Below are 27,108 nucleotides of genomic sequence, written 5' to 3' on the forward strand. Positions count from 1 at the left end.
ACTAGAGTGAAAATAAGAAATTTCGATAAGTTGGTACTATATCACTTGATGTAAAAGTACACCTTAATTTCAAAATACCCTGTTGAAACACTTTTATCATTAGATATGCAGACATTTTCCTATATTATTTCCATCCTACATGTAGTCTTTCTTAACAACTAAGGTAGGTCTTTAGTCACTAGTAAAGGGTTTTAATTGGGTATTTTTTCTGGTATCTAACACAACATATCTTAAATCTATGATAATGCCTCCCAGATCAATTAGTGATTAATGTTATAATCCTAACTAAAACCAGAATAATGACCAGAATTGTGTTTCTTATCTACTTTACACATGCTGTGTTTTCTGAGGTTGTTTTTCCAAGCCAATAGGTAAAGCTTGAGAACTTAAATGTCTATGACACAGGATAAATTATTGCTAGTCATACTAAGTGATCCTGCAAGATGACTAGTCAGGTCCTTCTCTAGCACAGGTTTAACTTTGGAACTATATTGGCCAAAATCACTACGATACGTTATCAATTAGAAAGCTTTTATCCCCTGTTGCCATGGAGTTACATTACACGACATTTCTATGCAATCATTTAGGACACAAGTTAGATTTTTTTATCTTAAGGAAATGCTGCATATGGTAACTATAAAAAGAATTTCATTTCACAATTTCCAGAAAGCACTCAACAAATTAATTCAGCAAGTGCTGTTTAAAAGAAAAATTTTACATGGTTTAGGAAATTTAGGAGAACAACAGTAGACATAAATTGTTTTCTTCATATGCAGAGCTGTGTGGGGATGTGTGTCAGGAATTACGATTTTCAATATGTTCTTAAATTATTTGAAAAAAATGCAAATAATAGTTACAAAATATGTTGATGTCATTGAGTTATCAAATAAGTAAAAGCAAGAACTAGATGAACAGTTACAAAAAGACATGGTAATGAATGACTAGTGATAAAATATCAAATGAAATTCATTGTAAAGTATTGCACATGAGGAAAAAACTAAACCTACTGTATATTCACAGTGATGGTCTTTGAATTAGCTGTTAACCACCTGGGACTGAAATCTTGAGGTTATAACAGTAATTCTTGTGAAACATCAGTTTAGTGCACAGTAGTGACAGAAAGGGAATAAAATATTAGCTGTTATCAAGAAAAGAGCAGAGAACATCAAGCAATTATAACACAAATCTGAAAATCCAGAGTACAGGAGATAGACATTTTGGTCTGCCCTCCGCAAAAAAAAGCAAGTGAAATTGGAAAATATACGGAGGATTAACAGGATAATAGCAATTATGTAATGGTCTTTTTTACATCATGAATAGATTTGAATTCTTCATTCTGAAAAGGAGATTATTAAGGGGCAAATATCATAAGAATCTATAACATCACGAGATGTATGGATAAATTGGACAGCAAATTATTTTTACAGTCCTTTCAAGTATAAGAATTGGAAAGAAAGCAAAAAAAAAACAATAGCACATTTAAAACTGGGAATGTTTCTTCACACAATAAACACTTAAGGAGTGGAAATGCTTGCTACAGGATGTCATAAATGCTAAACCTAAATGGACTAAAAAAGCAGTTTTCTAAATTAATGGAAGAAGAACTCTTGAGGGTCTACTAAGAACAAACGTACTGTGTATAAATCAACAGCTCCTTCAGTCACAGGTTAATGAAGACTGAGAAAGTACTTCTGAAAACCACCAGTAAGCATTGTGCTAAGATTATATTTTACCTGGATTGCCACATTTATTGCTGCTAAAATGATGCTGTGTTGGGCAGACCCTTTGATCTGGTATTATGATGACTTTTATGGTCCAGGTCTATGGCTTCAGAATTTGTAGCTATTAAGACTGGAAAATCTTGATTAAATACTTTAAGTGGTGGAACTGCAACACGTATTTAGTCAAATTATTCCATTGCCCAGTACTTTTATTGGTTTAATTTTTTTCCCCTCTGTGTATTCCTGATTTATTTAGGTCTAAATTTTAATCTGACTTCATCTGGGATAATACTTCTATTTCTACTTCTGATTTCTAATGTAGATAAGTATAAGCATATTTTTAAAAGAAATGTTATTTTATAAAGGTATCAAGTTTCAAAATCTGAAGTTATTTCAGTTCTATTATACATACCTTCTTTAAGCAGATAGGAGCATGTACTCAATCAAAAAAGAACAGCACCAAAGATGTTTATACTCCACTCCATAGTAATCATTATATATGCACATTACAATCACATATGTTGCAGGCACCATAAAATCACTCCATATTTGACTACACTATTAACAGCTGTAATTTTCTCAAATGGTATTAAAAAATCCAGAAGGCTTTTTAGTAACTGGCAATTTACAAACATTAAAGATGGAGACTTGATCGAATACATTAAAATATATTACATAGAATACATATAATTACACTTTGAACTCTCTTCTCAACCAGAAGGTTGAATCTCCTTCAACCATTTTTCTCTCAGCAAGAAATTAACCTTCACTGCTGAAAGATCGGATGATTATATATGTTTCAGAACTATTAGCTGAAAGTTTATTTGAACTGTGAAACTTTACAAAGAAGTAAAAAATGTTACTAGATGGTCATTGTAATTTAACTGTTTTCTTTCTCTGTCCCAGAGAAAATATCGCTATTTTTATAAGACAGTTTTCAGCTTTTTTCCCTCAGTTCTTACAGCATCTCTATTTAAACTTCTAGCTTCAAATCTACTCTGAGGGGAACAGCAAGGGAGAGAAAACATGTTCACTTCTCTGAAAATCCATCAGTGAGCAAGCTAAATGTAGTAGGTGAGAAAAAAATTTTGAAAAGTATTATTAATACAATTTTTTATTACTCAAATTAACCGTAAGATTTCAAAGAGCAAAACAATTTTTCTGTCTTAGTAAATTACATTAAGATTTACCAAATAATAGAGAAGTGCACCTACTGTCCATCTCTATATACTTGTTATTACTGAAATATTCATTTCAATATTCATACTAGCCTGCAAACCCAGTATCACATTGTGATACACCAGAGCTAACAACTCAGTGGTACATCAGTACTCTGCTATTCTCTTTTAAAAAACAGTTTTCAAAACAATAGCCTGGGCTCTGCCTAACTCATTATCTGTGTAACTATCTATGTTTGACCTCTTTACCTAGAAAAGGATATTTTGTTAATTTCTTCAACCCTTGGGCATACATTCACATTGCAAGGTGTGACTACATATCCACATTGCAGTTATTTATACTTTATCCTCCTATATCCTCCTTTATCAATTAAAGAGAGGCGGTGGGGTAGCCCTGTATGTTAGGGTGTGTTTTGATTGTCTAGAGCTTAATGGCAGTGATGACAGGGTGGAGTATGAATAGGAATCAAGGGGAAGGCCAACAAGGCAGGTATCATGGTAGGAGTCTGTTATAGACCACCCAACCAAAATTAAGAGGTAGACGAAATAGTCTATAAGCAGCTGGGAGAAGTCTCACAATCACTAGCCAATGTTCTTGTGGGGGACTTCAACCTACCAGCTGTTTGCTGGAAATAAAATACAGCAGAGAGGAAAGAGTCCAGGAGGTTCCTGGAGTGTGTGGAAGATAATGTCCTGACACAGCTGGTGAGTGAGTCAACTAGGGAAGATACCCCGCTGGACCTGTTATTTGTGAACAGAGAAGGACTTGTGGGAGATGTGATGGTTAGAGGCCGTCTTTGGCATAGCGATCACAGAATGATAGAGTTTCCAATTCTTGGAGAACTAAGGAGACGGGTCAGCAGAACTGCCACCTTGGACTTCCAGAGGGCAGACTTTGGCCTGTTTAGGAGCCTGATTGACAGAGTCCCTTGGTAGGCAGTCCCAAAGGGCAAAGGAGTTCAGGAAGACTGGACATACTTCAAGAAGGAAACTTTAAAGGCACAGAGGCAGGCCATCCCCATCTGTGGAAAGATGAGCTGGCACAGAGGAAGACCGGCCTGGCTGAACAGAGAGCTTTGACTGGAACTCAGTTAAAAAATGAGAGTTTATGACCTTTGGAAGAAGGAGGACTACAAGGATGTCATGAGGTTATGCAGCGAGAAAATCAGAAGAGAAAATCTCTTAGGCCCTGGAATTGTAGCCTACAGTTGATGTGGGTTTTTGCAGTCTTCTGCAGTGGGTGTGTGAACAGGATGGAGGAAAAAAGATCCAAGACTGGACAGCTAACGACTGATCTTTATTTTATGCTGAAAACACTACTACTCAAATAATAATATTCTGCAACCAGTTGTGTACATTGCGTGCTCTGTGGTCGCTTCTTTTGTTTATTTTATGAACAAAAATGAGTGGAAGAAATTAGAAGACACACAGCATAGGAGACAATTGCTCTGCTACTACAAAAGTGTTCTGAACTGTCTTGGAAATGTGACGATCTTGCTAATCTTGAGTACAGGAACGATTTTCTAGTCCTGCTACATTGCCTTCTTACAAAATTGCATATTTGTTTTTATAAAACAAATCTGAATCACTCTTTTATAGCATCTGACTGTCTAAGCAAGTTTTTACGGAAAGAAAGAGGAGTATAATGGTAAAAGTAAAACGTGAATTACATGAAAGATCAAGAACAAATATTTTAATTGATAGTTCTTGTGACTGTAATCACAAAACCATTCATAAGACTATTATCTCCAAAGACACAAACTTAGTTGCATTCTACAAATCTCTTCGCTATAGTTCTGTCAAGAACAGATTTTTTGAAAGAAAATTGTACAGAAAATATAGCAAGGGAACATGAAATTGGCTAGTGAGGTATTTAAACAAGGTGCCTAAATTTTAAGGCGGTCTCCCCTTAATAAATTTGTGGTTAAGTCTCTCTCTAATGCTTATGTAGGGACCACAGGGACACTAAACTCTTAAGTAATACACATAATGAAAGGAATGAACAATTTTAACTCTGGAATAATAATAATAATAATAATAATAATAATAATGATGACGATGACGATGATGTCACTTTGAGGCACAATTAAGAAAAAAATCTTATTAAGATACCAGGTTTAATTCAACCATCTTATTAAGTAATGAGGGTTCTAGATTTAATTGAAAAGTCACTTTGAAAAAACTGGTTCCTCAATCACCTCTCAGCTAATTTAGAGCTACTAATTACAAGTACAACAGCTTTCTGACTACAATAATTATCTTTTATTATCCTACTAGTAAATGTTACTGTTTAGATCAGATGATTCATCAGTTCATTCATCTGAAACAAACTATCACTTCAGTTTACTGAATCGTGTGGATGAAATTAATGCTTCAATAATTATCTTTTCATTAGTAGGCAAAACTAAAACAACTCCCAGTGGAAAACAAGAAAATAAAATTAGAAAACATTGAAAAATTCCTTCATGTCAATTATCAAAAGGTATATAAAGAAAATCTGTGAAAGAATAAAATGAAAATATTCCAGATGTTTGATAGCTGTAAATAGGAGAAACAGGGTTTCATCAATATGATCCGTAAATAAAGTAGATGTAATCATTTATCAGAGCTTCCACTCTGGCAACAGATGTGTTGCCAGTCTGCTTGAGTCTGTAACTGAAAGGTGAACTCAAAACTTAGGGAATGTTTCAAAGTGAAATATTTCAAGAGGTAATGAAAAATGGTTTTGTTTGTGGAGAAAGTAAATCTTGCACAACTATAAGCTTGTAATTTTATTGTTAGCAGAACATCAGCACAGAAGTGATAAAAAACGCATCCTAAATATGATGAGAATGTTATTATTGAGTTTTTTATTTTCTTATTGAAATTACCATATTTTTGTTATTTTAATTAATAAACATTATACTAAATAATTATAATAATAATCTATAAAGTTGTAGAAATTCATGACTCTCTTTTAATTCATGTTAGTTGCTCTGCATTTGTCAAGGTGGTATGAATGGAACTGCTTTATAATCCTGAGTGACTAGTCAAAATTCTCTTCATCTACAGTCAGCATATTAGAATGCATTGTCTTTCCTTTCAGCTAAGGATTTTACCACACATTTCATTACATATACCAATTAAAATGAATTTAAAATTAAATATTTAATTGGACATGGCATACAAAATGAAGACATGGCATTTTTCTTAAAATACTGTTTCTTGTAAATTACCAGGCATTGGTCAACAATACTTATACCAAATAACAACCAAAGTCTTATTATTACAAGTTAGCCTCTCTACACAACACAATACGAAGCCTCAACATTTTTAATAATTCTTAATAGTATATGCTAATATTTTGTGGATTTTTACTACCCTCTTGCCGCCACCACTGAAAGTATAGACAAGATGTGGCCGGAACAGTTTGCTTATGGATCCACAGTCCTTTATAAAGACTGGGAAAGGGAAAAAGGACGAAGAAAGCATGAGGAAGAAGTAATAGTTTTTTGACTTGGTGACTCAATCATGAAAAGAAACCTCACAAAACCCAGGTTTTTTAGAAAACTATTTCTGATTGACTAGATAACTTCTAATAGTGTGAGGGGATGTTCATCATTACATACACATTTAAAAATGACAGGTTTATGCAAGCATCAAGTATCAAAGCAAAAAGCAGAGTGTCCATCCAATGTTACACTGAAATTGGGGTGCAATAGGAGCAAGAGAACCACACCACTCAATAACATATAACCCCAAATATATTTACAAAGCAGGGTGGCTAATGTAGTGTATAGAAGTAGGCGGCGATAGTCTAAGATTTCTGTTCTATGACACATATATAAATTCACACTTGCACTGCTCAAGATACCAGCTCCTCTGGTCAAGCTGTGACCACTACCATACACGCAGGGAAACAGAATACTTGCAGTAAATGCTTAACATCTCTCAGTGTGGCCTGGCATCCTGATGCCTATACATACTATTTCCACCATAGGGTAACTCTTTTACAAGGTTCATCTGTGGGGATTTTTTCTTCTTTTCTGTACATAGTGGAACAATTTTATCTGTTAGATCTAGACAGATGTGGTACAGGAGTCTTTCATCCAAGAAGCATTCTTGGGTAGTCTTACCCCATGACAATAACAGTTTGTGTTTGTCTTTTTCTTCCCAGTGCATGTGACACCCGTATAATCAGTTAGAGCAAGGCAAGTCTCATTAGCTGACTGTTGTTTTCAGGGGGACATAACCCTTCAAAACCACACATGTATACATATATGTATATGTACATATGTATACACACTACTTTTCCCTTTCATCTTATTACTTCTGCTATTAATCTCTTGTAGTTATTTAATTATATGGTCTTCTTCCATTCTCCTGCCTAATTGAAATACCCCAGGAACCTATCAGAAACAACAGGACTATCATCCTTCACTCACTTTGCACACCTGCCCCCAAAACAGGAATTCAACATCTCCGAGTAGCAACTCAAAGCAATTTCCTCTCAGCAAACAGCTATATTTCAACTTTTAATGTCTTCTCAAAATAAATTTCAAATTCTAAACTCATAAAAAGGGTGGATTTTTTGCCACAAAATCTGTGCAAGAGCTGGCTTCCAAGTTTGGTTTGGTTATTTTTCTTTGCAGGATTTAATCACATTTTCATGAAATTTACTGATGTTAACAGAGTAGATGCAATTCAGCTCTATCCCAAGTTTAACTAGAATATTTCTTTTTAAATTACATTAAATAAATAACTGGATACAAACAGCAAGCAGCTAAAAACTTCAACCTTTCTTCACTAAAATAGAGTACTCAGAGCCTCTGTTTTAAGAGTGAGAAATAAACACCCACTTCTGCAGTCGGGACTGCAATTCAAAGAAACACAAAGCGAAGTTTAGCGAGGATTGCAAACATTTTTTATTTGTTTTCTAAACAAAGGTAATTACAGGAAGATCACTGAGAGAAATCATGAATCTTTGAAGATTGCATTGTGTTCACAGTAGTGAACACAAACATCTGAGTCAATACAGATAAGCTTGCTTGAGAGAGGAATGGTTTGTATTCATAAGAATATAACGAAGAGGAAAGATGAGAAGTATGGATTATAACTACATAAGCAGGGCCTAATACTGAAAAGTTTTTTAAGTAGAAGACTTTTGGAAAAGGATTTTTGCCCAGTTCCTTCATCTTAGCCTGACCCTAACAAACTCCTTCCCTGAAATATAGCAGAATACTTGAAGATAGAAACTTGGCAACAGTCACAATGACTCCTCACGGAATCCCTGGCCAGGTGTCTCTGTCTCTTACTTCCAACCAGTGAAACTTTTGTATCAGGGAGTAGGCACTTGGAGATTCCTCATTTGTTGTGTTAGGATGACTTTCTTATTGGTTTTTGCAGCTACATAGGTGGGAAAATGCAGGAGAAAAAAAAAAAAAAGCAAAACAAACAAACTAAATAATAAACAGAAAGAAGAGAAAGAAAGGCCTGGTCCAATGGCCTGTATCTACTGATTACTGAAAATACATTTAACTTCAAAAATTTACAGGTGATTTGAATGAAAGCTAATGATATTTATGAACAGCTAAGTAATGATGACTATTCGTTCCTTTTATGAAGGCAGGAAGAGTTATTTCCAGAACTTAGTATCTGAGTTGCAAGGCCAAACTACCCCCTAGTAGAACACCATTTGCTTAAATGAAGTCTAGACTGGTTTGTGAGGTTAGTGTGATTTGCATTGTTCATAGTTTTGTACAGCCCACTAGTTAAAGAACTGGCTGAGCAGGTAAATAAGAGTTTTAGACTTACTTTAGCTTGAGAAAAATTGAAACCTCATTCATTTCTATCATCTGAGAAGTGTACCCTATAAGCCAAACTGTATTTTGTTCTAAATAGAAGCACTGTTAACCCTGACAGTTGTCTGGGATTTTATTAGTCATATATGCAAAGCTAATGTTTCTAGAAGAATCACAAGGTGTAAGAGGTCTTTTTTCCATCAGGAAAGACTGATGTAACTGCATTCCCTTGATTGTTTTGTTATCTGTCATTCCTAGGAATGAAGAGCAGAATTATAAATTTCTACAGCATAGCTAATTTTTGGAGTCAAACTTTCCAGTGAAAGCTTATGTTTTCTCTTCCTAGCTTCATATGCAGCTACGTGAATGCTAAGGTGGACTGCGGCCTTGCTCCAGCGGGAGGACCGAGGATGGCCCCCATCTAGTGCAGATGTTTGCTGGTGGGGTGGGACCGGGGGCACGGGCCAGGATGCTACTGAATCTCAGAAGTCTGCTGGTCAGATGTAAGCAATGTTGCACCAGCTTATCAACCCCATGCCAGCCAGGCTTGAAGAGTGAGAAAGCAGTTTTTATCACTCATAGGGAGATTAAGAGTAAAATTAACAACTTCATTATTAATATGACTTTACATTAAAAGGATCTAATCAATGGTGATGCAAGCTTTTGTTATTGTGCTGCTGACATACTTCAATCCTGTCCTAAGAAGAGAACCTAACAAAAAACCAGAATTGCTTAGAAAATCACCACTCAGTCTTCTCCTCAGGATAGTAACGTGTATTGGAAAGCATGTAAGCAACAAATGCAATGTAGTCTGTCCTCTGTCATTTGGAATCAGGAACCCAGACTAATTTCAGCTATTTTAAAAACAGCCTTTTCTGTGAACAAGGTTTTATAAATATTTGGAGCAGCTGGAGTCACACTGCTCAGAAAAAAAGAAAAAATCTTTAGATATCTTTCATCAATTCATCAACACTATAGTCAAATTATTTTACGTATTGTGAAGCCATTAGTTTCTTTGAAGACCACAGATGCAATCTTATCATCATTCCACTTTGTTATTAGGCTATTAAAGAGACAGCTATACTGTTGCCATATCTTTATAGTAAAACTCAACAGCTTAAGCTATTTAGTAGTCTGTATTAAATTGGTCATTATTATATTCAAAAACATCATTAATATGAGCCAAAACTAATCATTTTTATTGAAAAAATCTAAAAGCAACATTGAAAAAAGTTACTTCAAGTCATATTAAGCAACTAAAATAGTAAATGTAATCAATTTTTCTTTCAAAAATACATTGAATAGTTTGATCTCCTTTAAAAGTCACCCTATGGTGACATTTTTATTGGCATCTGCTCACTTGGCAAGCACGGTAAGCACTGAACCAATGAATGAAATACTCCCCAGCTGTGAGTTTGCGTATATAAAACTGGCCAGTCCTTCCTCTCATAAACCTAGGAAATTCAGAGATAAGTGGAAAGTGATGTGAAACGACCTTTTGGTACTTCTTTAAATTATATAGCCAGCATCTAAATGACACAAACTTGGCCTTGAATTAGAAAAGCAAACCAGAAGTTAATAGCTATGCAACTAATGCTCACCTTTATTCTCCCAAAATCAGACCGCAGATATTTCATAGAGAGCAGATAGCACAGTAATTCATATGTACTTAACAGTATGATAAAAAATATATTCACTATCTACCAGATATCCTCAATATGAAATATATTGCTGCTAGCCTGTTAATATCTGAACTACACCATTAGTATTATTGCTCTGTGTTTGAAATATAATGAAAAATGAAAAACTTTGGCATGACCTTGTTTAAACTTGCAAAATAGTCTTCAAAGAAAGAAATTTTGACATCAATGGGAAAATAATTTCCTAGTTTGCATATGTATCCTAAATTCTTGCATTATAATTCATTTTATACCAAACTCGGAATATATTTATATTTTAAGTAGCACATTAAAGTACACTTATTACATATTGTGAAGAATTTACTTAATATTTGCTTAAAGAAAAATCTAAACCACAACAAAAATATTTCCAGTATTTAACTAATCCTGCCTTTCATTTTCTTTTTCCAGATGGCAACATAAAACCATTATGTATTCATTGTGCAGGCAGGCTATAGGCTACAGCTTCCTGTTCCTGTAGGATATCTCACACAATGCAGTCCATCACTTGAAATTCTTCTTGAGCGTGTGATCTAACAACATTTAAATGAGCAGGAATGTTATTGTCCAATACACAATAATAAGACACGGATTTTGTTCATCTCCAGTGTCAGATTTAAAACATTTGAGGATAAGGAATCACTAAACCATGCTTAAATTTGAATCATCCAAGCTTAAGCTCCTAAATGGCTGGTAACTGAAATGTATCTGAAATTGCCATCCTTACCAGATACTCACAAGATAAAATCATGAAGATACATGTGTGCAATTGGCCACTGGATGGATGTGGGTTACACTAGCAACACTCTCTAATTCATTTAATCCACAGTAGCTGCCAGAAGAAATATGACAAAATCAGGCTGTGCTGTTTCTTTTACATTTCAAAGAATTTGTCTCCTTCCAAAGCCTGCAGGTAGATGTTTTAGACATGATGAATCATGCCATGGGAATATGTACCTCTGTTGATTAAAACAAGCATCTGAATGACTTAGGTTAGATGTCTAACTTCCACAATTATGTACCTAACTAAAACTAGAGAAAATATATTCCACCAAAGGGTTAAAGTACATGTATACACACCGATCTGCTTTGAATCAAGCCTAAACCAGATATGCACAAAAGTCAGCATTGTTTAAGGGCAGCATTTCAGGACAAGATACATTCACAGATTCAGATCATTCCCACTTGGATTACACAGATTAAAACACGAATCATATCATTGCCTCTGACTCCAAAGGGCCAGATCTTACACTTATTGATGAAGATTTTTTTTCTGTTACGATTTTTATGTCCATTTATTATGTGGAAGATAGACTATTAAGTTTTCTTATGTTTCTGGCTCACCACATGTACATTCTTTTCTTGCTAAAATGCACACGATACAATGAGGCAGATTCTCCCCATTTTTATTGTATTTATTATATAGCTATATAATTTTCTTACTTTAAGGAAGAAAAGAACTGTGCCTTAAAAATGCATTGTACATTTAAAACAAACAGTTTACTTTTTTATATCTAATCAAAATAATAGTGGGAAATAAATTCATTTTTAGTCATTAAATGTGCATTGAATGCGTATTGAGAATATTCAATTTCCATTGCGGTGGGAAGGTGTATTATTTGTTTCTAGCACAATGTATACAACCTACATATTTTTTTGGCTTTAGGCAACTTGATTCCACTCTTACCCCACCTTCAGTGTTCTTTATTAATTATCAAAATTAACTTGACAAAAGTGTCAAATGATAAGACATGTACTTGTCACAGTTAAGTCCACTCAGAGAATTTTGAAATCAAAATAATATTCTGGCAATGAGCTAAATTAACATAAAGCAGCTTTTACACCAATGTTGCAAATGTTTCCTTTCCATATTGATAATACATCATAAAAAAAAAGAAAGAATACTCTGCCAATTATGTTTGATTATATATTACCTTAATTAAGTTTATCGTCCCTGGGATGAAAACCACTTCTGTGTCAGCCCAACTCCCTTTGCACACTGATGTCTTGCTTCTGGCCAGAGTTTCCAAATTCTAACAAAGATAATTCTGCTTTTTATGTACTTTTGAATGAAGCTTAGTTAGCTGACTGGAGAAAATTGCAGAAAAGGACTTCCTCACACTTTTTAACGCTGAGCTCTCAAAGCTCAGTTTTAAGAAATTATTAAACATCGTTCTAAAGGTTTTGGATGCTAGTACAAGATGCTTTGAAAATCTTGCATTAACAGTATGGTGTTAAAAAGAAACGATGACAGGGCAAGAGAGCTGAAAGAACGCCAAGAAAAAAGGAAGATAGCCATGAACTTTCTATCATCTATTGGTTTTACTCGTATAGCAAATACTTTTTCCTATTGTTAATAATAAATATTTGTATGTACATCCTCAATATTACGTGGTGTTCACTCTATACTTCAGAAAAGTGAGAAAATAAATCAGAAAAATGAAGTACCATATTACACATCTAACAAGTTGTTATGCCTAACTAAATTGAATTTCATTAAATTTCTGGATTAAGTGATTAAACTTTTAAAAATAGTTTTAGTTTTTATATGAAGTGTCCTGAGATACAGTCAGCTTTTCTGTCTTTATGCCAAATTCTTGTAAACACATACACAAAAAAGTAGAAGATTTTGTCTTTAAAAATACACTTTTATGATAACCTGGAAAAAAAGATTCAAAATGTACAAATAAATAATAATCACTTTTCTTGGAAATCATGTGGTTTTGAAGGCATTCTGTTCTTTGGAAGGAAAGGTGGGCTGACTTGTTTTTTTTTTTAAATACATGGTACAATCTGGATCCTTGTCCATTTCTCCTGCAATTAGCATTTTGAGTCTTTATACAGTTGGGCATACAAGCATTTGGAGCAGTCTTTGTCGTTTCCATCCATTTTCCTGACAAATAATCATTGTTTAGACAATGCAGTCCAACTGACTTTGAAGAGGTTGCTTGCGTGAAAAGAGGGTAGGAAATAGAGTAAGATTCCTGCCTATGGTAGCATTTTAATATTTCAGATCATCCTCCATCATCTCTACCTTCCATTCAGCGAAGTATTGTATAATTCAATAATTCTTTTGTTCATGGTTAAAAATATTAAAACTAGATATTCAGCCAGACATTTCCATCCATTTTAATTTAATTTAAGGAGAGTTAAATCCTCCACATTTAAAAAATGTTAGTCCATACATGTCTGCCGCATTTCTTAAATGAAAGAAAGATGTACACAGCAGTGATGATGGATTCAAGCAATTAAAAACAAATGTTTTACTTTAACAGAGCTATGTATTATCATAAATACCATTTGATTCTTATCCACTCTTGATGCAAGGTTGTCATTTGGGACATTCTGCTACTTATCATCTGTCCTTGCCTATCTCTTTTTCTTTCCAAATATAAAACGAGTTTGAAATCAAATCAAACAGTACTGAAATAACTCTAGTGTGACATGGCTTTTAAGCTGTCTAACAATTCTAGATGCAGTGATCTGTCTAATAGAAAACACATGTTGACAACACTGTTTGCTTAATGCGCGTCTTCACCAGCAAAATAAAAGTTGTATGTGTACCTCCCAGTATTTGAAAAATTACTCTTTGGAGGATCTAATTAATAATAATAATAATAATAATAACAACAACAAAACCAACAGCAATACCAAACCCCTGCTGTCTGGCTCTATTTGTTTCTTCTCTCTGTTGCTTACCTAGGTAATTCAGGGCTATCTCATAATATATAAATTCAAGAAAAGACAAAAGGAAAAGCTGAAAATGGTATAACTGAATGATAGAAATGTCAATGTGTCTGTGAATGCAAGCCAGTTATTCAGGAATTGAAGAGAATAGTGGATTTTAACTTCCCTGTTTCTAGTAAGCAAACTGGGTCTGCCTTCGTTGCCAAAATTCTAAAAAATCTTGTCCCAAGGTGTCATGTTATCAATAACGTGCTTGTCATTTTTTTAATATTATATCTTGCTGTAAATGTAAAGCAAATGTACAGTCTCCATGGAAACTAGACATTTTCTCAATTATATACATGTTTTTTAGCTTCTTTATAGGAAAAAAGATCTCTGATTTAAATTCCACATTTTTTGATTGCCACTCAGAATAGATACTTGATTTTCTGATAGCATAACTCATAAACCACACATACCTTACTGTGTATATTCAATTTATCTTTTTGCTCTACAGGAAGGGAAGCCATCTGCTGAGGTAAGTTGATATAAAATATAAAATTCATTTTACTGTTAAAAGTATTGATTTAAATAGAATTTAAAACATCACTCTTATGCAGAGCAGAGCATACAAATTAATTCCTGTGCATCAGGAAAACAAAACAAAAAATCTGAAACATCTGCATTTTAATTGTAACCAGTGCTGGATTTCAGTGTTGAACAATTAACAATCATTACACCATTTTAAAATATCAGTGGGAGAGTGTCAAAGAAGATGAGTCTTCCATGTTTACAAAAGATTTTGCCTGTGGCATACTGTGTGCTTTTGTGAATCATTTATCTTCTAGCTTAAACCTGTCATGGTATGAAATATTGCAACTCTGATTCTGCATGACAGAATAATGAAACACTGAAAACACTGAAAAAAGTCCACACTGCAATGACTTTTCCACAGAATTTTGGGCTTGAGAACCTGAAAAACTGCACATGAAATAGCTTTTCTTTTCACTCCATCAAAAACTAATCCAGGACAATGAGTTCCCTTATACTGAATATGTAATTCCATTGTTTGTTATTTTTTTTCTATATTGACCTGGGTTTAGCTTTTTCTTTTTTTTTTTTTAACTGTGCTCTATTATAAAATCTCATATACTGTATTGGTTGCCAAAATAGTTCCTGAAGAGGTTCAATTTAGCAAGTATTTGAATGCTGTATTTCACATTGAAAGTTGGAGATATAAAGAAGATTACGGAAGAGTTTTCTTTAGGAAAACTACTTTAAACTACCTTGTATCAGCAGCTTTGCTGGAGTATCAGTTCATTCTCCAAAAAGTTTGTTTTGACTCTTCATTGTTGTGACTAATCTCTGACAAATTTGCATGTCATGATGCACATTATGAGTGAATTAAAGATGAGATCCGGTGTCTTTATCCACAAAGCATTTTTGGGGACCATCTTGTCAGTGAGTGATCTCTACACAATCCAGATCAAGCACTGCAAGCAAAGACTCTTTTCTTAATGCAACATCTTCTATCAGGACTGAAAATAATAGAGTTACTGGTAATAATTTCCTAAAACTGATCTTAATGAGCCCAGCATTAAAAATCTATGGGTAACCTTCTCTGCAACTGTACTTGGATATATTGTTATGACACAGAGATAAAAGCTATTAGATAAAACGTATTCATTACGCAAATCTTTTAAGATTTCACACCAAGACAACTAATTATCTCAAGTGTAGAAAACTTAGGTTAAATCAATTATCACAGCATCACAGAATCACAGAATGTTAGGGATTGGAAGGGACCTCAAAAGATCATCTAGTCCAACCCCCCTGCCAGAGCAGGACCACCTACAGCAGGTCACACAGAAACGCGTCCAGGCAGGTTTTGAATGTCTCCATCTGTGGAGGAGACTCCACAACTCCCCTGGCTCTGCGCTGGACTCTTTCCAGCAGTTGCCTGTCCTTCCTGAACTGAGAGGCCAGAACTGGACATTGATGTGGTCCAGATGTGGTCTCACCAGAGCAGAATAAAGGGGGAAGAGAACCTCTCTCAGCCTACTGACCACACCCCTTCCAATACACCCTGGCATTCCATTGGCCTTCTTGGCCACAAGGGCACATTGCTGGCTCATGGTCATCCTGCTGTTCACCAGGACCCCCAGGTCCCTTTCCCCTACGCTACTGTCTAACAGCTCTGTCCCCAACCTGTACTGGTGCATGGGATTGTTCTTTCCCAGATGCAAGACTCCACACTTGCCCTTGTTGTATTTCATTAAATTTCTCTCCGCCCAACTCTCCAGCCTGTCCAGGTCTCCCTGAATGGCAGCACAGCCTTCTGGTGTGTCAGCCACTCCTCCCAGTTGTGTGTCATCAGCAAACTTGCTGACAGTGCATTCTGTTCCCTCATCTAGGTCATTGATGAGTATATTAAATAGTACTCATTCCAAAATTATGAAAATTACTTTGACTTTCTTAATGGTTATATTTATTTAAAATTTGAGCTTTTGGGTGCAAGGAATTCTGCTTCCTATTACAGAATAAGCATCACTGGAAAAAAAAAAAAAAAAGCAGCTAAAATGGAAATGTCTTTTTGGCCTATGAAATGTGTCATCCTCATTTTTGAATGACTACTGCCAGATATGTTTTTTAACTTTCAACACACAAGCATTCACGTTTTCCACCAAAAGTGGATTAAATACTTCCATGACATATTCTACAGGTTCCTGGCGTAAAGACTGAAGGTCAGTCACAAGGTAGGACAGCCAAAGAGCTTGAGAGATACGACACATACTCTATCATAATCATATCCACAATATGTCACCGAATCCTTGTATGGGTTATTCATATCTAAACCATGATTTTCCTTCTTCGTATCAACACTTTTGTTTTTTGATATAAGTACTGTGAAAGAGTCAAACACAATTCCTTAATACTGTTCTTAACATGCTTAAAGTGTAAAGAAGGTGTTTGTCAATTTATTCCAAGTAACTATGCAGAACAGTGGGATTTTTCCCAATTTCCATGTCTTGTTTTGGGAATCATCTTTTTTTTTCTAGAAATTACAAAATTACTTTTCCATTCAGAATGTCAAAGAGATGAAGCACAGAGCATTAAAATTTTAAACCCTTTATTGTAGTGATTTTAAATCTTTACATGTTGACATCTGTGTCATAAACTAAGATATATCAGATTTGATGGAAATGTGAGGACATCATCTTTCCATTAGCTAGATCAAAAGGATATGCTTCTAACAGCTGGAAATAAAGAATTGTGCAAATGTGTTATTTTTTTTCTGAGTATTCTAGAGGAATAAGTAGAGATTCCCATAGCTTAGGAGATAATACTTCTAAAACCCTGTTTATTTTGTAGTAGTCTATGCACTTCTATGCTACATATAAAAAAAAATCAATTGGATATTAAGAGAGTTAAGTCATCGTGAGTACGGCAGATGGATACACAGCAGTTCAAGCATTGTCTTCAATTTGTTTAAATGTTTGCAGAAGCAACATGAAGGCAGATTAATGAATCCCCGTCCCCAGACACCTGTTACTTGGTGAACCAAAATATGAACAGTGGGTCAGAATAAAGTCCTACTTATTCAAGTAGAAATCTGAAGCATGGATATTTAAAGAATAAATTATACTCAGTATGTGGCATACTGTTTTCCAAGGAGTCAAAGTGCACAACAAACTATCAGCTGTCATCATAAGCATTATTTAATAATAAAGTGAGATCAAATAATTCACAAATTCAGTGCTGTAAAAGCCCTGTCTTTTTGTGGGACAGAAGACATCTTCAAAAGATTCAGCTAGTCACCAGAAAAAATGTTAGGATGGGAGTGAAGTTTTGATGGAGGATCTGGGAATCTATAAAAACTAGACAGATACATGCTGCTCTAATTTCATTCCTCAGGAAAGACTATGACATAATTTATGATGCAGAGAAGCCAAGGATTATGAGAGCAGTATTACCAAACATTTAAGAAAAATGTTGCGTCCCCTGCTTATGTGGACTTACTGGAGCTGTGCTACACTTTCTAGATCCTTGGCTCCTGATCCTGGGTAAAAAGAAACCTCAGCTAGTACCACTAATCTATTTGACTAGCATCCCAGCAATATTCTAAGTTATATGTTGCTTGTCACAATGAGACAAAAATAAACGAACAACAGTAATTTCAAAAGATAATGGCAAATATAAGCATTTTGAGAAAATAGTGTACTATAAAAATCATAAAATGTATAAACAAAGTATCAGTTTAAAACAGCTTTTTCACGTTAATATGTTTAATATAAAAGCAATCATACAAATAATTCAGAATTGTTGAAAGCACCCAGGCAACAAAAAGCTATCAATGAGACCTGATCTACTTACCAAATTCCTTAGGAACGGTGATAGAGTAAACACAGTTGTGACCAACGCTATAATTCTTAGGGTAGTTTGGTGATAATACAGTGCCTTCAGAGCCTGTTGACCGGCTTCCACAGGGTGCTAGAAAGTGAAGATAATCACTTTTGAATAATATAGTATTAGAAAAAATCAGTTTAAAGTGATTTGTTATATGTCGGTATATGCTATTACAGTAAATTTTATTACACTTCTACACCAGATTAAATTTGTTTGTCCTGTGAAGTACTGAGTATGTGAAACTTTCCCATACATCAAAAGAGAACTGATGGCACTCTGCAACTTTCCAAATCCATTAATGTTTTTCTTTACCATTTATCAACCATCTTAATAAAATAATGATGTGCTTTATACACAGTATGCTATTATTAACAGCATAGAAAACTATCATTCATTTGTATGATGCTCTAGTCATATAAAAGCACAGATTATGCAGCCCTTCTGCACACCAGTAAATTCTTACTCACGCCAATAGACTCATAATTCAAAATAATGTGTTGAACTACTGAAATAAGAAAGTCAGGATTCCTTAACTGAACAAGATGTACCACTTATTTATATCTCAATTATTTATAACATTATATATATAAAGTTACAAGCAAACACTTTATCACACAAACACCATGTTATTCTACCATTAATAGCTATAATACTTGATAAATTGGCAGCTAAATAACAATGCTATTTAGTACAACAATGTATTTTTCTAAGGTTAACAACAGAAGTGAGCATTTGGCATTATCCAACACTGTCAAGCAAGAAACCGTGCTTTTTCTTCTTTTTCTTCAGATATTCAGGTGCCTTTATATGAAACAGTTTCAACTGTTGGTATTTTCCAGTCTCTATTACCTGCTTCTCTTACACACTTTGTAATTTAGTAGTTTAACCTATTGTCAAGATTATGACATATCTTTAGAACATTTCTTCTAACTTCAGCCTACAAAATATTTTTAATGTATTTCATGTTAACATATCTATTTGTTTCCTCTGTTACGATGTTAAGTGACTTTCTAAAATAAGTACTACTCAATGTTTCATTTGCTAAACAAAAAAATCCGGGTTTTGTGGTATGCTTTCAAAATATTAATATATTCTGAGTTATATTAAACAAGAAAAAATATTTTCTTGCTATTATTTGAGAAGACTCTACCTCATTGCATGTCATACTAAATACAAACTATTCATTAGTGTAGTTACAAATTATGTGTTTTAAGACTACTTTTAGGTAATTCACACAGAATATGTGGTACAGTAATCCATGAAAAGACCACGGCTTCTAATGCTAGCAACATAAAGCCCCATTGCTTTGAGCATGGATTTCTGCAATTTGCATTAACATGGGTTCCTTTTGGTATGGCCTAGCTGCAGAGTTTGACAGACTGTGTACCTGATACAGGAGCAGATGGTACCTATTGCTCCAATCTGCATACACAATTTGTAAATGATTTAATGGGCTAGTGTGAAAGTCATGGTATTTGAAATAGGTCAACAGAAGGATCTTGACTTTTGCTTGTGCATGTGCATGTGGTAGATGTGGCACATATATCAGAGATTAGCAAACCAGTCAGGACCAGAAGAGGACATAGTGTTGACGATGCTCAGTGCAGCTTTACTGTTAGGCACCCACTCTGAGGTGTGTATACCACGCATACACAGAATATTGTTCTTTATGGCTAAAAGATTAATCTCAGTGTCTTCCCTCAATCCATCATGTGAAATACAAGAAATTCATGCTTTCTTGTGAAAACATATTTAAACAGAATTATTGGTACTTTTTTCCAAAAAGCAATAGAGTCTTGCCTGAGCCTCACATCCAGGCGCTTACTTGCCTTGAATTATTTGAAAAACACAAACTAGAAAACCTTCACTAGCTGAATGTGGTCAATATTTTTGATGAAAACAGATCTGCTTACCAGCTTTTAAGTACTTCAGGTTTTCTATTCCAGATTTTGGATGAAACAGAAAAGAATATGGAAGAATGTAAGTAACAAAAGCACTAAAACTAGAGAAATAAGATTGCCAAATATCTTATTACTTCTCCCTAACCCCATTTCCCTCTTTACTATTTGTGAGTTGAATAAATGTGTTACTGCATCAAAGACCAATAATACTGTCCCACTTCAGCACTCATATCATTATCATACTTCCCTAATCAGAAGATAAACAATAATGTGCAAATTCAGGGCAAAATTATGATTCCACTGGCTTAAATGCCATTAAAAACCAAAAAGGGCAAAACTTCACCCTTTATTTTTAATAAAACTTGAAGCAATAGCACACAGCAGCAATACTTTATGTTAATAGCTACATATTTAGTACTCAGCATATAGTGGACCATTACCTACAAAGTCTAGATTTTTCATACCTATTCTTTTTTACTCCTGCAAGCTATGTTGTTAAGCAAGGTATTTGTGATTTTTATGAAACTACTAGTATGCTTAAAACAGAATAAAGCAAAAAATCCGCAATGGTTTATTTTAAATAAACATACATTTTTCCATATATTCATTTAACTTAACATGCATAATTTTTCAAACAAACAAAAATCAAATTTACTGCAAATTTTACAAGTTTTTATTCACTTTAGTGCAACATCTCACACTAGAAATTATTTATATTAATAGTTGTGTATCTAAAATCAACAGTGACTTTTGAGTTACACCTTTATTAAATATGTAACACTGTTGAGGTTATGTTGATTTTATAAGACTGTATATTATTGATAACATACTGTAATATCAAAGTGATGTCACGACATTTTTTTAAAGCTAGGAAAATAAAGAAACCAATTACGTTTGCATCATACACAAGACTTTAAGAAAGATAATACACTTCCAAAGCGTTCTTGATTCTCTGAGGTAAAATTATTATTTAACTATGCATACATCTAACCAAAATATTTCACAATATTTGAAAGGTAATATTGTCACAGCTGGTAGAAAAATAATCACACAAAATATTTTCATTTCAAATGCAGATGGATTGCTAAAAGTGATTAAACCCAGCAATTTTTGCAAATTAAAAAACAAAACAAAATTTAGTCTCTTAAAAAATCTGAGTGTTCTCATTAATATTAGAGCTTGATTAAAACAACTTCAATGTCTCTAAAAGGTGAAGATAATGCCATTTTCTTTCTATAACTAATATTCATTATAATGTTTATATAACACATTATCTGAAACATCTAAATGTTTCTCCCACACACTGAATCCCATGAAAACAACATACAACTGCACTGGTTGTACGGTGAGTACAAATCTGGTCACATAAGGGGACAAGTGAGACACTACAAGGCTGAAAGCCAGTTTTCCAGCAGGGATCCTTTGGGTGCAAAGTCTGTCGACAGAGTTACCTGCAGCCTATGCTACAACATGCTCAGTACAGATTGGGCTTAGAGGTGAACTATTTGTCACTGGCATATGGGAAGTTAAATTTGCAGCAATAACAAACTACTTGCATTGAGTATTTCACGGTAATTTCTTTCACTTGGTGTTCTCATTCCGGGCTTTTTCTCCCTTTCTGAGTTTACCTTTTCCATTACTGGTCTCTCCCATTGTTTTCCAACTGCTGCTATAATGACTTTATCCTCACAGGAATTCACATTCCTCAGTCTCAAAAACAAATAGTATAAAGGAAAGTTGAATCAAGATGCAAGCACACAGTGGACTCATAAATGATTAGCTGGTAATCATTTAGTTCTTGTAGCAGCAAGACTGTCCTCCAAGACCCTTCTGAATGGATCAGGAAGGAGAAAGAGGTTTATCTTATATTTTGGTAAAGCCATTGAATTCACTCGCTGTATTTCCTTCCTGACCTTTTGGGATAATGAAATACAACCAGGTCTTAAATACACACCTTCCCCCACGCCCCCTCCGATCCCCCCGGGCTCAGCTCTGCTCCCTCTTCCCCCCACCAGCGCAGGGGGGCAGGGAAAGGGGGTCACAGTCCGTCCGGCACAAGGTGTCCCCGCTGCTCCTTCCCCCTCAGGGAGAGAGGCCCTCGCAGCCCTCCCCTGCCCCACCGCGGGGTCTCTCTCACGGCAGACCCCCAGAGGCGGGTCTGAAATTGGAGCCGAGGGAGCTTCTCGAAGCCTCTTACAAGAGCCACTGCTGTAGGCCCCTCCCCCCCCCCCCCCCCCCCAAAAAAAAATCCCACCAGACACCAAATCACCACAAGGTCTACCTACAGTAAAAATTTTAACAGACCCATCACAACTACAGATGTAAACTATGTTATTTAACACAAAAAAGCAACAAATGTTAAGCACCATTTCCCTTGGAATAAAAAAAAATCCTGCAGAATAAAACAAACCAACAAATCAACCACCAGAAAAAAAGTCCAAAAGGCAAATGATACTGTCAAATGTAATTCTCCAATAGTATTCCAGTATTTTTAATAATATTTGATTAGACTCCGAAATTCTGTATTTATTTCTGCTTTAGTTTATTCTCTGACATACAGAAACTCTACTCTGTATGCTGTCCTTCTGGTTTCCAGGATCAGCAATGGAGCACTGATTGAAGAGAAAGAGACTAGATTGTGGTAAGAATGTGACATTAATCAGTATGGTGATGGATTGCTCACTGTTTCCTTGAACCATTATTAAGCATTAATGGCAGAAAGTTCCTTTTCTGTGTATGCTGAATTTACTGTAATGGTACCTTGTCTTATGCAATAGCACTCCCTGCAGCTTTTGAAAAAGCCCTATTGTAACAGCAACAAAGTGTGACTCATCCTGTATCTTAAATTGGTAAGCTTTTTTATCTGGAAGCTTACCCACCTTGATCATGAGTATTCATGCACCTTTATCAAAGAACTAAATTCTACCTCTTTATGGCAATGCATTAGTAAATAGAGAATACAATATAAAATGCATTAACATGAGCAGTGATACTTTTTCTCACATTTCAGCATACACTTCTAAAAGAAGTGTAGATGATCACTGCAGAGAGGCAAAATCACACAGCATAGCCACAGATCCCTGTAATCTACGCCTAACTACTGCTATAAAGTAAATTTTTCTATAGCTCGAGCAAAACATTACAGGGTTAAAAGCCCTTGCCATGTGCTTATTGCTCATATGTTTTTCTATCATGCCCTCACAGTTTAAACGAAAGAAAAAAACTTCAGTAAAAGGACTGTGAAGAATGGACTATATAAGTATGAGAATCAATCTCAAATCTCCTCATCTTTTGAAGAAATTAATATTTTTTCTGCCGTATATTTTAACTACATCTTGAAGCTTTTAATTCCTGCTACTGCTTTCATATTACATACGTTCTACTTACCTAAGTTCTAACATAATTTAATTGTAATTGCAGATTTGAATGCCATATTGCACCATCCATTTTTAAGCAGCATTTGTCAGTGGAATCAATGGGGAATACTGCTTAAAAGTGAATGGCACAATATGGCTTAATGTCATGCAGATAAGTGTGATTACATAGCTACAAATACAATAAAAAATAAGAAAAACTCTGCTAAAGAAGGAAAAATATGCCTTGAAGAAGGCTCTGCTATGATCTAGCAGGAAGTTTTGAAATAATTCGTTTTGTTAGTCTCAAAAAGAGAATAATGAGACATGGACAGACTGGACACTTTTTGAAGATGTGGTAGATTGAGACAGATTAGAGAAATCCTTTTTTCTCATTATCCATAAATGATAGGACAAGTAATAACTGTCAACAGTTTTAGTAAAATCAATTAATTTTAGATATTCTTATGACTGCTTTTGGGAAATTATTGAATTTTTTGGTGATTCCTGGAAGAACAAGACATATAAGTATATTTATAATAAAGTATTTCCAAGCAGGAAGAGACAGTACTTCACCTTTTTATAATTGGTTATGTATCTATCCATATTAATTTATTGTAACATGATAAATGGGTGCATTCTGTTTTCTGGTGCTGGTAAGGCTAAAACCACAAACTGAACTGTTACAGTGTGATGGGCTGTTTTGTTTTTTCTAGAAGAGGAACAACAGTGTTTCATGTTGAAAGGTAAAAATCATAAAGAAAAAAAGGTTATGTATAGAGAAGTACAAAATGGGAGAAATCCTAAAAGGCAATTTTTCCAAAATTAAAAAACTATCATAAACTTGAATAATCAAAAATTTGGAAGTTTTCTGACAGATGTATAATCAATAAAATATACCTGATAAGGAGAGAATCAAGGAAATCAAAATCTATGTAGTTTAGCAGAGAAAGATAATTTGATACAATTTAAGGATGATATTTCAAGAGGATAGTACCTCTTTCTTTTCAATTAAAAAAAAACCCCAAAATATAGCAGAAGCTAAAGCTGACTTTCAGTGTGTGCTTTTTTGTTATTTTATATATAAAATATATAAAAAGCAATTAATCACACAATCAGATTATTTCTATGTAGATTTATTTAACAGTTCATTAACTTTTACTTCTAAAAACAATAAAACCAAAACCAAATCCAAATAACTATTTGTCTCCAGTTTCCATTCCTTGAAATCTTTAAAACAAAACTGAATGTGTTTCTGCAGATTTTATACAGCTGAATATGACATATGCTTTTGCATTCAGGGAAAAAAAAAAATAAGGGAGAATTTTTTAGCCTAACTTTAGAAACAATTTTTGCTCTAAACTTAATGATTAATGACTAATAAATTTCAGTTATATTCCTTTTTTCTTTATGAATTGTGGTGCACACAATTAAAAAAAGTTCAATATCGTTTTCTTAGGTACTGAAATCATGTGTTTCTTAAAATTAGATTACTAAATTTATTCATTTTAGCCAAATGTATGGAAAGCCCGAAATGAATTTTCTGACACGAAGTGAGATGTGGCAGGATTAATATTTGATTACTAAGTAAGAATTGAAAGTTGTTGATATGATGGTGGGTTTTATGGTATTTAAAAAAAAAAAATAAAAAAAGAAGAAATTACAACAAAGGAAGGTTACCTCAAAGATCCCATACATATTTGTATTTGTAACTGTGCCATCCAATACAACTACTCACAAAACTGAAGTTACAAACTTCACAGATACCACAAAATTATATTTTGTAACCAAATCTGGAGCCAAATGCACAAAGATTAATCCTCAATATTGTGTGAATAGGGCATAAAATATGCATTGATTTCACTTTTGTTAAGCGCAGGATAAATGCTCATAGAAGAAATAACCCTAAGTACAGGCATGTGATGATAATTAGCTTTTAGTAGTCAAGTAAATTATCTTGAAAACATTGTGACTAGTCCTTTGCAGATTAGTAACATTCTAGCAGGATTATATTTAAAGGGTTGTTGGGGTTTTTTCCTCATAGAGTATCCTAGACCATGAGATATAACTCTGATGAGTCAGTGTTAACACTAGAACAAATAAATATTACATGAAAGTAGTGTGTACTTCCTGTCTTCAAATACAGGAGAGTTTATTTCTTGCAGGTCAGAGTTCAAGGAAAAATAAAATTTAAATTCTCAAATGTAACCTTTACTACAATGAAATAAAGCAGTCTTAGATTGCTGAGAAATGCAATTAAGAATACTTTTAAACAGCTGAATCAAAGTCCCTCGTATCTGACTTTCTGATGCTGAGAAAGAGATCTGTACCTTATTCCTTCTTCAATTCAGTGACTTGAAATGCAGCAAATAATGTTGTCTGGTTGTCTGATCACTAGAGAATCCCAGCGATTCAAGTGAAGAACATGTGAAGATCTTCCAGACACACAAAAATCATCATCCTTGCTTTATTATTTTTTATGGCATCCCTAGGGATTGAGATCTTCCTCAATTAACATGATGTGAAGACCATTAAAAATCTCAGCAATAAAATAGCTGCTATGATTCTTCTTCAGTGAGTAGATAATTGGTTTTTGTGTATCAATTCAATACTTGGTTTTAACAGAATTATCAAAGATACTTGTAATTAAATATTTATTTCTGGGCAGTTTAACTTCCATAGACTGGGCATGTTCAGAAGTGAAGGCTCTTAGCTAAAGATATGCACAAACTATTAAGAAGCTGTGTAATCAATAGAATATACCTGATAAGGAGAAAACCAACGAACTCAAAGTCTATGTAGTTTAGCAGAGAAAGATAATATGATACATTTTAAGGATGATATTTCAAGAGGATAGTACCTCTTTTCAATATTTTCTAATATGAATGTGATAGCACTTATGTATTGTGTACGGTTTTGGTTTTTTTCCTCTTTTTTTTTCTCTCATGTGTGCCTTTTTTAGTCTGATACTTCAACATCTAGCTGAGAAACAGAGTTCTCCAGATTGAGAATAATAGAACATGTTTTTCCCTCTGCTGGTCATAGAGCATGCCTGGATGACTAGACATCTGTATATTTGAAACCTAAAATTAAGAAACATGAATTTTTGACCTCATCTACAATAAACTTAAAAGACATTTCCCTCGCCATTTCAGAGAGACAGGCACTCGTACATTTCTATCCCGAATAGTACAGGGTGAGAAGAATCATCCTCTAGGGAAATCTATTTCTTTTTAACTTTCTTCCTTTACACATTTGTACCTAAAAGCAGCAATGCTTTGCTGCTGTTGTTTGCTTGGATTATTTGTGTTTCAGTATATTTCTTTTTCTTCTCAGTTGTATTATTGAATTGTCATATTTAATTTGCTACTACTTTGAGAATGACCTATGTAAACCTTGAATTTACTCAGGTATTTAAGCAGT

At 34.3% G+C, this 27,108-nt stretch overlaps 1 protein-coding gene across 3 annotated transcripts in view; it reads right to left on the minus strand.

Moving 5' to 3' along the window:
- CSMD3 (CUB and Sushi multiple domains 3) overlaps window positions 1–27,108 on the minus strand; it is a 697,991-nt gene that overhangs the window by 148,509 nt on the left and 522,374 nt on the right. For all 3 annotated transcript variants that reach the window (XM_086465685.1, XM_086465684.1, XM_086465682.1), the window contains one exon: window positions 18,399–18,515. In XM_086465685.1, the coding sequence (XP_086321811.1) occupies window positions 18,399–18,515 (117 nt within the window). The remainder of the gene's footprint in view (window positions 1–18,398; window positions 18,516–27,108) is intronic.

This window comes from Leptosomus discolor, chromosome 5 (genome assembly GCF_034619465.1).
Source record: "Leptosomus discolor isolate bLepDis1 chromosome 5, bLepDis1.hap2, whole genome shotgun sequence".
Lineage (NCBI taxonomy): Eukaryota > Metazoa > Chordata > Aves > Leptosomiformes > Leptosomidae > Leptosomus > Leptosomus discolor.